Source organism: Pteronotus mesoamericanus, unplaced genomic scaffold (genome assembly GCF_021234165.1).
Source record: "Pteronotus mesoamericanus isolate MK-2021 breed Mesoamerican mustached bat unplaced genomic scaffold, CSHL_Meso_final contig_130, whole genome shotgun sequence".
Lineage (NCBI taxonomy): Eukaryota > Metazoa > Chordata > Mammalia > Chiroptera > Mormoopidae > Pteronotus > Pteronotus mesoamericanus.
The window spans coordinates 31,617,051-31,629,902 of NW_026555060.1; the positions used below are offsets into that span (position 1 = coordinate 31,617,051).

Below are 12,852 nucleotides of genomic sequence, written 5' to 3' on the forward strand. Positions count from 1 at the left end.
TCCCCAATGCACAACTTCCCCCATTGTCAATATCCCAAACCAGATGGTACATTTGTTATAACTGATGAATCTGACATTATGATCACCCAAAGTCCATAACTGACATTAGGGTTCACTCTTGGTGTTACACATTCTACTTGACAAATATCTAATGACATGTATCCACCATTACAGGGTCATACAGAGTAGTTTCACTGCCCTAAAAATCCTGTGCTTCACCTATTCATTCCTCCCCTACCCTGAACTCCTGATCTTTTCACTGTTTCTGTAGTTTTGCCTTTCCCAGAACATCACAGAGTTGGAATCATACAGTATGTAGCCTTTTCAGATCTGCTTCTTTCACTTAATGTGCATTTAATTTTCCTCCATGTCTTTTCATTGCTTGCTGGTTTCTTTTTAGCGCTGAATAATATTCCATTGCTGGGATGAACCAGTTTATCCACTCACCAAGGACATCTTAATTGCTTCCAAGTTTTAGCAATTATGCATAACGCTGCAGGTTTTTGAGTGCATGTTTTCTGAGTAAATATCAGATAGCTGGATCCTATGTCTGTAATTTGGTAAGGAACTGCCAAAATGTCTTCCAAGTGGCTGCACCATTTTTCATTCTCACCAGCATTTGGTGTGGTCAGTGTTTTGGATTTCAACATTCTAAGTGTGTAGTGGTATCTCATTGTTGCTTTTATTTGTATTTCCTTAACAACATGCAATATGGAGCATCTCTCCATGCTTAATTTGCCATCTGTATGTCTTCTTTGGTGAGTGTTGAGGGCGTTTGCCCATTTCAAAATTCATTTGTTCTTTTTCTTATTATTGAGTTTTAAGATTTTCCTTTGTGCACTTTAGATAACAGTCCTTTATCAGATGTATTTTTTACAAATGTTTCTCCCAGTCTGTGGAGTTGAGGTTTGAATGTCTTCTCACTCTCTTCAGGGGATTTATTTTCTGAGTTTTGCAAATATTTCATAGTGAAAATGTATGATTTTTAGGATTAGAAAAATCACCTGGCTGCCATACGGAGAGTGGAGTGAACAGGAGTGGAGTGTGGGGCCAGTTAGGAGGCTATTGCTATTCCTCATGACAGCTACTGCAGCTAATGCTAACTTGGAACAATGGAAGTTGTGGGCAGTGGTAGGATTCTAAATATATCGTGGAAGTGGAGGTGATGGGGCTTATAGATGGAGTGGTCATGGGGTGAGAAGAACCAGGTTGGATGGTCATATTTACCGCGATGGGAAACTTAGGGGAGGACAAGTTTAGGAATGAACAAGCAATAGTTCTCTTGGGTCAAGTGCGAGATGCAAACTTCCAAGTAGGCATGTCAGATAGGCTGCTGCGTAGTGAGTCTAGAGCTCAGCAACAGGTGAGAACTGAAGATGGAAACTTGGTAGTTGGGTGTTGGTGACGTTCAAATCATGGGAATGGATCAGATTGTCCAGGAGTATAATAAAAGAGGTCTGGGCACCTAGTGCTGAGTCTTTCCAACATTCAGAGGTCTGGAAGAGGAGTTGAAAGGAGAGAAGATGCTAGGAAGGTAGGAGAAATGTGCTGGCACAGGAGTTGGAGGTGTTTTCAAAAGGAGGCATATGCTGCTGGAAGACTGTATCTGGTGAGTTAATCTTGGAAGGCATGGGGCACTGGAGCTAGCAGGCATGGTGGGTTTAGTCAACTTCTTGGAGGAAGCTGAAGAGTCATGGTGCTGAATGAGCTGGGACTACTGGGCAGCAGTGTAAACTCAAGATGCTTGGGCCTGGGGTGAAAGACAAATAAGGTCTTCCGCCAGAGTGATGGACCCCTGAATGATGGTAGCCTGGGGAGGGGTTGGAAGGATCTTGGGGTGACAAGTATGCTTGGTTCAAAAGCGAGAATAGTGAACTGGTACATAACTGCCTTTCATTCGCACATTGCCACATACCACATGCACGATCTTGGGCATGTCACTTACTTGATGTTTTCACATTTCAGATGCCTTGGACAGTAAGGAAGGGAGCAGACTAAATGCTCAGATCTAATGTGACTCATCTCTCTGCTTGCCTCACTCAGTGAAGGAGGGGATTGAAAACCTTTTCCCCTGCCCCCAGTAACAGCTATGGAGAAATAAGAATTCTACGGTGGATTATCAGAATTCTTTAAATGTAGCTATTTTTGTCTTACTTTCTGGTCTATTCAACAGCACAAACATTATTAGATGTTATAATGCTAGTTCCTTTCTTAAGAGACAGGAATGTGGAAATTCTCAGGGTTGGGTTACATGGAATTGCTTCATGGCATGAACTGGAAACATACCTTTCTCAGTACCTTGTTTACAGTTGTAGTTCCGTGTTTGTGTGTCAGAGAAAAAGGGTATGCAAAGAAAACAAGTGGTGGTAGGGAGAGAGAGAGAGAGAGATACAGGAAAAAAAAAGTAGAGGATGAAAGGGCCATGTGAATTAAACTAGAGTCCAGATTAGTCTAACACTGCTGCCAGGGTGTAATGAAGAGGATATGAGTGCTGAATTTAGGCAAAACGTTTGGGTTTCTGTGTGTTGGTAGACAGCAAAGGCAGCTGTGTTTGATCAACATTCTGACTTTGCAAAGTGAAGGCTGGGGACCTAGAGGGGGTTAAGAGGTTGAGGAATTGAAAACTCACTAAATACCTGCAAAATTCCTTAAATCCTTTTCCTTTTTTAGTGAAAAATGTCAAACATATACAAAAAGATATGCAAGGACTATAATGAATTCTCAGTGTCTCATCCAGCTTCAGTAATTCTTAGCTTATGGCCAATCTTATTTCATTTTCAGCTCCAACCATTTTCCTGCCCTGTAATTTTGAAGGGAATCCTAGATATCATACAATTTTATCAGTAAATATTTCAGAATTTGTCTCTAAGAGGACTGTAATCAGAATACTACTGAACTTCAAATATCCAGTCAATACTGAATATTTCTAATTGTATTATTAAGAGTTTGCTCAATTTAGGATCCAATTTAGTCCATACATTGCAATTGTTTGATATGTCTCTTAAGTCATAGTTAGAAATCTGAGACGCCTAAATTAAAATTTGAAATTAATCAAATTCATCAGGATGCTTTGCTATTAGCCTTACTATCACATACACAGAGTGGCCAGATACTCATAGCTGTCTTCAATCCAATTGCTATTTCTGATTATAGTGCATCCTAAATAGTTGAGTAAGATGCACAAAATGACCTAACTGAATATTTCTCTTATTCATCAATGAAGTGCAAAGTTTTAAGTATGTATAATTTTTAAAACTTTTGTGAGGTCTGCCATTACCTCCTCTATCATCCTAACATATTTTGGCAAATGTCCCCCAAACATCCACTAGCCAAGAAACCTTTAAGGGTGATTATGTGTGTGCTTTTTTTTTTTTAATTGTATAATTCATTTATACAGAGAAATCATTTGGATTGATCTATTTACAGTCTTTTTCAATTTCCTCTTCCACATAACAGCCAACACTTACTTGATTTGATCACCATTATAAATCTGCCATGACACAGAGCTTTTAGTCCCCGCTTAACGACTAGGATCTCATTTGAACAGGAACATTTTACACTGTAAAAGATTAATCAGTATTTTTCCTCTTATGAATAAGTCCACCAAAATTGACCTGTATTGTCAAAATTACAACATATTTCATTGTCTCTTCAAACCCATTATTTGCAGGCATTATAAACCAAAGCAAATAAAGTTCACTTCCCCCAAGCCTTCTACAACTTACTACATACCCTCAAGTTTAGCTTTTACTATCGGCTTTCATGTTCTGGCACAACCAGACATTTTTCCTTTAAGACAAAACTACTCTCTTTTCCCCTCCTTTTAAAACAAAAAAACAAAAAAAAACTTATTACCAGTCAACTGCCTTCTCTCTTGCTCTTCAGGTAGCACTAAAAACTTTCAACAAAATCCTTAAGGTGGTTTTCTTTTAGCAGTTCAGAATATACTGAGTCAGTTCTTGTGTGTTCATCACTCCAAACTGCTATACTTTAAAAATGACAATTTTCTTAATTGGCTCAAAAACAGTATGGCTTGGTTTCACTCGGTAAAGTTAATATGATTTAAAAAATATATTTATACACACACACACACACACACACACACACACACAAACACACATTTTTTAATCAAGGAAGAAAAATATTTTAAAGACATGCCAATTTGAAAAGGCATCAAAGTAAAAAAATAAAAGCAAACACTAAAAACTAAAATAAAAAAATTAAATAATTGGCAAGTAAAATGAATGAAAAAATGAGGAATGTGTAGTAAAAAACAAACTAATATAAGGGATTCCAGTTGGTAAAATGGGAAACCTATTAAGTTTTATGGTTTGTTTTCCAAGGAACTTATGTTTCAATGTACATTCTGATATATTACAGGTATTCCATGTACATTTTAGGTGCCAAGGTTAAAATTTCAAATTCTGCACACAAAATTTATCAAAGAAACACAGGTAAAATTCTGGTTTTTGCAAAATTTTAAGTTTTGGCAAATAATGTAAATATCACAATTGGTTGGTACTGAAGTCATGATGCAGAATGAAAACCCATTTCATAAATATTTCATTTGATTAAAAATACCAGGCTTCAATGTTCTAAATCATCTGATAAAATATCTGAAGATATAAAAAAGGACTGCAGTTTAACAGTAATCTGTGTGTGTGTGTGTGTGTGTGTGTATATATGTGTGTGTATATATATATATATTTAGCTGCCTTTAAAAAAAAATAGAAAAGAAAGGAACAACAACCAAACCAACCAAAAACATCAAAAATGTTAAGACTGATATTAAGTAACCCTGCAATGCTCCCATGCTCACATTACAAGAAAAAACAAACTGTACACATTTATAAATAAACAGTTTCTCCACCAGTTATACCAAAGTTTCTTTCCGTTTGCCACTGAACTGGGCTTTGTCCCTTGCTTTTTGGAAGCCACATTGTGTTCGCTGTGTTTTGACACTCTTAATGTTGTCTGCTGTGGGCACCAGGGAGACACATTCTGAAGCATCTCCATCACCTTCAACCTGTGTCACACTGGACACCACGGATGCGCTTCTCTGGGCCCTGATGTTCACGGCAGAGGGGTTGTTCTCTTCACATTCTTCATGGAGCTCTGGCAAACCCTGCAGCTCGGTTGAACTAGTGGCCTGCTGGAAAGGGGCAATAGCAGTGCGAATGCAGTTGAACCACTGCTGCTTGTGGAACACATCATGTGCTTGCAGCGTGTGTGACTGGCCTGGAGAGGGATCTTGGAAGCGAACTCTAAAAATATTTTTAGCTAGAGAAACAAACAAACAAAAAAAGAAAGTAGATTTAAAAAAAAAAGTTTATCCCAGATAAAGTGGTCATACCATCTTAACAAGAGTGCTGGTTATTTATATAACATGCAAATCAATTAGGCAGAAACATGGAAAAAGCCCATATAGGACTTAACAGATACACATGTTGGTGTTAGAGCAGAGAAGCACTTATCAGCTCCATGAGAGTAATAGTTTGCATAGGACAATGGAAGCCATTTCATTTTTAATTTTGTTTTTGTGTGTGTGTGGGAGAATTCTAAAAGATTAAAACTAAATTTATTTAGGTTCTGAGTTTGTTTTTAAACTGTTTTAAAGCTAGTATTGTTACCTTTATCTGAGTTGCTGAAAGCCCCTCGAAAGGATCCTCCCATTCTCACATCTCCATCCTGCAGATCTTCCAAGACCAGCTCTTGGACTGGGATTGGCTGCCGGTAAACCTGGTAAGAATGACGCTCATTTCGTGTAACAGGCCGGGTCAACACCAAGATGTCTTGAAACAGGAAAACGTAAAGTTTCTGGAGAAATGGGAGACCAATGCTTCCTAAGTATGGAACTTTTTTATAGGTGATTGAAATCCATTGTTAAAATAACTTGATTTGACATTAATTTCACCGCAGTAATTTACTAAAGATACCCTTAGAAATGACCCCCTAAAGATGATGATTTCAACGCTGAGCACGTTCTACTTGGAGAGCATTTCAGATCTCAGACTATTTAAAACTTTTTTTAATTGGTGTGTAACATGAGATTAAATAGCCTGAGTAAATGTTATTCCTCACAAAGACCTGATCGCCAGCAGAAACAAGACTGGAAACAGCCGTACTATACATCACAGTTTTCCAACAAAGTATGTATTAAAAAATGCAAGCTGGTAAAAATGTTAATGGTTCTGTTTTGTCACACACAAATTTAAGCCTTTTAAAACAATTAGGCCTCATGACAGAAATCAGAGGTATCATATTTCAACTTTTTCCTAAAAGAACCTCAACTTACAAACTGAGCTTCTGAAAAATACTTCATGAAACAAAAATACTATCCATGCTTATACTTTTGGAATTATTTTAAAAATGTATTTGTTTTCATTCAACCTGATGCAGAAATTTGTTTAGCAGTGCTAAAAATGACTTATGTCCCTATAAAGTAAATTCCACAAAATATTTTTAAATACTCTTTTTTATCAAACATTATGAATCTAACAATTTATTTAGAAAGGAATCTCTAGCCAAACAAGTTAATAATGGCTTATGTTTCCAAACTAAAAAATAAAGTATTACTGATTCTCCACCGAGGCATTTAAGTCATTCTGTAATGACAGAAACCATATATTTGCTTCATCAAAACTGATAACCAGTAACTTTCATTATGTATGGAATTTATTTTACAAGCCTACTTTAGAATTTATGTGGAAAATTTAAATATGGGAAAGAGAAGTAATAGCTCATTTGACATTAGCATTCAAATATACTCACATGTCCATTTTTGTTTTTCAGTTCCCCATGGCAAAGCAATACTTTGCTTGCCTCAATTCTAGGATCCTTCTGCTTTTCATCCAGATACTCCAGTTTGTCAATGTAATACTGGCATTCTGATTCGCCTTTCTTCAAGTTGATATCAGAGAGAACGCCTTGTATTATCAATATCTAAAAATTATCAAAACATTGATGGAGCATTTTTAGCCTATTACCTTATTCCACTATAAGGCTACAATGTCTCATTAAAATGGTAGAATTTTAAAGGTTAAAGGGACTCTAGAAATCAGTAAATTCAGTTAGTCCCTTCATTCTACAGATGAAGAAAAAAGCCTCAGCCAAATTGGGTGATTTGCCCAATGTCACAGAGCCAGCTAGAGAAAAGAGATAGGATTAGAGTCCAGCCTTGTGATTAAAATATAAAATGTGTTACATCTTTTTATGCTTAATATGCAATGTACTAACATACTGGGTACTTAAAACAACAGAAAACTTCACTATGTTGATATAATACGCATAAAATTTGAGAGTTATCATTGTAAACCTTTCTAAGGCAAGCTAATATATATATATATGTATACACATATATATGTGCAAAACATAGGAATCATGTATTTCACTACTTACAGCTTCTTCCAGAAGCTGAACATCAGTGTGGTCTTTTGGAGTGTGTCTAAGAATTTCCTTTAATAGTAAAGGGTATTTGACTAGGCGGCTTCGAGGAATATCTAGGAAGCTCCAAAGATCTAGTTTTCGACTGAAGGGAGACTCAAGACATCGCTGGAGAAAGTCTTGGACTCTTGGATCTTGTTTCTTTTGATCAAGAAGAGCTTTGGCTGCCAGCTGGTTGCTGCAGTAGCCTTTGTACGCGTTCAAGCCTGGCAACTACAGAGTAATAAGAGAAAAATAAGGAGTACGGTAAGTTTCTGTTGGGATTTAGTCCATTAGTAAGCCTGTGAACATGAAACACAAAAACTACAGCTATTCTTAGAAGTTTTAACAAGGTATGAAAATTTTCCTGTAGGTAATAATGGAGGTAGGAAAATGTTCTGGCTGACATCAGAATGCCCTATTCCAATTTCTCTAATTTGGCTAAATCCAACCAAAGACTCATGACTTCTACTTTCCCCCATCTCAGCTAGATGCTAGTCTTTTGTACTCCTAGGACACTTGAGTGTTCCTCTCAACAAACACTGGCCACATCGGTCACCAGCCCAGAGACTGTTTATATACTCGACTATTTTCTCACTAGATTATAAATGTAGAAACTGTGTTTCATCACTGAATCTCCAATGATCCCTCCTAGAACAGTGCCCAGCAACAGAATGAAATAGATAAACAATGGCATATATTGTGGGGATTCTGTACAAGGAGGAAGATATTTTTATTTTTTTTATCACTCATAAAGTATTTTTTAAAACAGGCTATAATGTTTTATCATTACATAAATTTTTTCAGTTTTAATGACTTGTTTATCTAATTTTAGAATCCAGTTACTGGATAAAATCAGCCCGATATTCATCAGAAATCACAAGTATGGCCTATCTGTAAAAAAACTACCCAAAGCAAACAACTTGCTACATACCCAGTTCACAAGAATGTGACCAATCTGCTCTACTGTTCCATCAGGTTTGGTTGCTTCTCCTAATCTTGCCAACAAATCTGAAGTGTAAAAGAGCAGAAATACCAATAACAGGTTTATTTTTAAAATAATTCAGGACTAAATTAGCAGTTTAGATTTAAAATTACTTCAGATACCAATGAAAATTAAGTTGCATATTTTACCTTCATGCAGAGGTATATAAGCATCCAAATCACCAAATATTTGTGTTAGTTCCTCTTCTGACATAATAGACAACTTTAACATGGGGTCATGGTAGGCCTATCAGAGGGGAAGAAATGTGTCATACAAAGAGATCAAGCAAATAAAACACAATGAGAGATCTGTCCTTGAATGACTGACATTCATATTTGAAGGTGTAATAAATCTCATCTAAGAAAACATTCACACCAGTAAATATTTTCTACTTTTCTTCTTCTAAAGGTAAGAAAACTATCCTTTAGAATTTGTGAAGTATAATTTTTAAAAATTAGGGCATACGATAAAAACTTATTTACTGACCTTTCTTGCAAGCTTGAGATCCTTAATTAAATCCTGTTCGCCTCGGGACATTTCATATATTGCCTAAATTAAAAAAAAACCCAGTCAACATTACAGGCCATTTCTTCCTCTGAGAAAGAAAAATTATATACAACTGATATTTACCATTATTTAACTGATGTTTTGAACAGTGCTCTATAAAGTGACTCAGTTTGAAGCCTATAATTCACAATGGAATCTTCAAAGAGGTTGCCATGTTTCATAATTTTACCCTCTCCTTAAGAGTGGTTGAGTTTGATGCCCACCACCCATCAGAAAGTGCTGCTCAGCATGTGTTATTAATTGCTTCTTGAATACAAAAATGCAAGCTGATTTTTGCTACAGGCATTAGTTTGCTATTCTTCTCATAAAACATATGTTTAAAAAACAGGGACTATGTTTTAAAATGTAAATCAATAAATATTGTCTCGCTATTGAATGCCAGCATACCTCCTGACGTTTGATTTCTTTGGCAGTTAAAGACTCCTTCATACTGACGTCAAACATCTCTGACCATAGCACACTACTTCTCCTTTTGGTAGGTGTTGGGACTGTTGATCTGCTTGATGACTTCTGAGCAGAAGCTGGAGATCTGCTGTCACCACGAAGGGTAAATGACTTAAGAAAAAGAAAAAAAAGATGAATAAAAGAGAAAAGATTTGGGAGATACAGTAATTATTCCTTTTTCTTAAAACAGAAAGACAAAATAAAAACAAAATTCTAACAATTTCTTAATGCATAAAACAATTATTTATCCAAGCTTCAATCTATCATTTTAAAGTATTATCAGCCAAAATTACTTTTTGTACCTTATATTCAAGGCTATGCTTTGATATGACACAAACTAATATACTGAGGTTATACAAATATGTTCGAGTAACTACATTTCTTACCAGCATCTTCCAAAAAGAAAACTTATATTTAAGTATAATAGTGTAAACCTGTTTGTATAACTCAGAGAAAAATACAAACTGTAGGCTTCTATAAAATGTTCCCTTCCCTACATTACTCACTCCTCATCCTCTCCTCCACTGACCTGTAGTGTCTGACCAAAACGTCTGACAGCTCCATTTCTTACAGGAGAGATTAAATTTGCCAAGGACGTTACCCGAGCTAGAGGTCGAACTCTTTTATTGCTTGGTTCCTGTAAAAACAAGTACAGATTATGTTAAAATACTAAGAACTAATGAGTAGCAGTCATTTATTAAAATATAAATGGTTGAGAATGGCCAAATATCTCAATTATCACTGAGACTGTAACAAATATCATCAGACAGAAGAAAAACTGAAATTAAAACAAAGAAATTAGATTCTAAAATTCTATAAAGCTTTTTAGTTTAATATAGAGATTAACTTTTAAAAAACCGCATTATTATGAAAAATTTCAAACATACACAAAAATGTGGACTAGCATAATGAACCATTCACTTAATTACTCAGCTTCACCAGTTTTTGGTTTAACAATTTGTTTCATGTCTGCCCCTATATACTGGAATATTTTAAAGCAAATCCCAGACTTTTTATCAGTTTATTCTTAGATAATTTATTTAGACAATGCTTTCAAATGAATACGTCCGACTCTGAAATGGAACAACTAACTGCAGTTGGGTCTGTCATAGGAAGTGTTCAGGTAGGGAACAGCGGTTAAGAGAGCATTCAGGCTCTGGAATCAGACTGACTGGGTCCAAATCCTGGTTCTAGCACTTGCTAGGTAACACCCTGGGCCTCAGTTTTCTCATCTGTAAAATGGGGTTGGTATTAGAACTTCTTTAAAGTTGTGAAGATCAAATAAGATATGCTTAAAGGGCTCAGAACAGTGCTTGGAATATACTAAGTTTTAGCTATTACTAATATTTTTTCTTAGAAATACTTCCACTTACTATGTAAATGTTGAGATTTATAAATAATTAATTTTCCTTCATACATCCAATTTATTAAAGGAAAAATATACACACATTCAGGAGAAATAGTTATTTTTCTACATGTACTGTTTTAAAAATAACAGTATAGCAAACACATCACTTAGTCAGGTTCTCAAAGTTTACAAAATGTATTATTCTAATTTTACTGCCATGAGAATGGAGGCATACAATTACGTGACTCATACAGCTATTGAAATAAAGAGAGCCACGTCATAAAACAGGCCTATCCTTTAGAATGTCTACGAAATATAATTATTTGTTTGTATTTGATGCCTTTGACAACTGTGGCACACTTGACAAAATAATTCTGATGAGAATTCAGAAAGACATATAATTAAAAATTTATATTAAAATTACCACTTAAAAATTAACATTTAAAAATGACAGATGAAACTTTTTTTTCTAAAAATTCTTTGATATGACTAAAGTCATATAAAAAAAATAAGACTTGTGGAAATTGGGTAAAAATAATCCCCTACAGAGTACTTTAAGAATAAAGTGGCAGAAAGAGTTAAAATTCTCAGGAAATAAACTTAAAATCACAGAAGCAATTAGGCTTACTAAAGCTCCTAAAGGTATACATACACATCAAAAATGAAGGACAACTACTAAAGTAAGGTGGTTTTGCAGATAATCAATTCGGGCTTTGAAGGTCTTAAGAGGTAGAGCTATTGACCATCCCCACCCATCCCCCACGTCATCATGCCCCTCCCCCTGCACCAAAATAATTAACTCCAAAGTAAAACTGAATATAAAGCCACTATTGTCAAATGTTAAATGAATTGAAAAAGAAACTTTCAAGATATGTAATAAAATGACACACTGTGTGGCCAATGACACGTGTGAATGCCTTTATAATATACATCTGTGCAAGACTGAAGTGACACATGCATGAGCAGAAGGTCTACCATAAGGCATTCCTTTCTATTTAGTAAAGATAGTACAAAGAGTCTTCTGTTTAAATGGAGATATAGTTACCTCACAAAATAAGATATGCCAACCTTAACTAGAAACAAAGCAGAAAAGCAGTTATCAGAAGTTCTGTTCCACTTTTTGGACAGAGAGATTAGTTAATTCCTTTTCCTTGTTTAAAAACATAACAAATTTGACTTCTTAGTAAGTCACAAAATATTTAATTTCAGTTTAAAAGGAATATGAATTTAAGAGGAATAGTTAGCTTAGGTGGGAAGCAAAGAATATTTGGTATCTATTTTATTACATAATATCAAATTAATGATAAAATTCTTTATAGATTTAAACTTAAAACTACAGAATTTAGATTTAGATAAATGTAAACATATCTAAAGAATCTTTCTGAAGTATTGCGGCTTTGTTTATGCAGTCTTTTTAGTGTGGCAGGATATTATATTAAGCAGTATTTGGTGGTTAAGTATGTTCTGTAGTCCTTTAGAAACCCATCCATAATCAATCTCACTTCTTTACAAAGGACATGTTAGTCGTTAGAGTTTATCTAATCTTAGATGCCTTGGTAAGAGCGCCTTAGTTTTAGCTCTATCAGTAGAGTGTGAGACTTAAAAAGCCTTGGTAAGAAAGAAGGGCACTAAAACAGGGAATGTGCGTGGTGGCGGTGGGGGCAGTGGGAGGACACCTTTGTACATTTCACACATACTTTTTGGGATCCAACAGTAACTTTCCTGTCTTACTAAAAGGACATGTTAAGGGTGATTGACAGACACAACACAAACATTTAGCACACATACTTCAAAAGTATGACAATTTTTAATGAATAACTTAAAAAGTGTGATTGAAATGTGAAGATGTAATACTAAATTATGGTTCTCTACTAATTTCAGAATATACCTACTATTTGAAAAAATATAATACAGAAAAAAGTTGTGGAAAAGTGATATGGATTGATTAGGCATTCATGAGTCCCCCATAGGGTTGGGACAAAAATTTATCTTTTAAAATACAGGTTAGAAGATTTGGCCCATGTGAGCTACAACCAGAAGTAGTTTTTCTTCAGAGGTTCAAACAAACCCTTTCAATGATCTTGGT

At 35.3% G+C, this 12,852-nt stretch overlaps 1 protein-coding gene across 2 annotated transcripts in view; it reads right to left on the reverse strand.

The window, feature by feature from the left end:
- Window positions 1-3,579: 3,579 nt before the first annotated feature.
- The window catches only part of NET1 (neuroepithelial cell transforming 1), a 45,298-nt gene continuing 36,025 nt past the window's right edge, over window positions 3,580-12,852 (reverse strand). For both annotated transcript variants that reach the window (XM_054594151.1, XM_054594160.1), the window contains 9 exons: window positions 9,948-10,055; window positions 9,362-9,529; window positions 8,894-8,956; window positions 8,557-8,653; window positions 8,357-8,433; window positions 7,399-7,656; window positions 6,772-6,942; window positions 5,631-5,817; window positions 3,580-5,280 (listed from right to left, as the gene is read on the reverse strand). In XM_054594151.1, coding sequence (XP_054450126.1) covers window positions 4,874-5,280; window positions 5,631-5,817; window positions 6,772-6,942; window positions 7,399-7,656; window positions 8,357-8,433; window positions 8,557-8,653; window positions 8,894-8,956; window positions 9,362-9,529; window positions 9,948-10,055 — 1,536 coding nt within the window. In that variant the 3' untranslated portion in view covers window positions 3,580-4,873. The remainder of the gene's footprint in view (window positions 5,281-5,630; window positions 5,818-6,771; window positions 6,943-7,398; window positions 7,657-8,356; window positions 8,434-8,556; window positions 8,654-8,893; window positions 8,957-9,361; window positions 9,530-9,947; window positions 10,056-12,852) is intronic.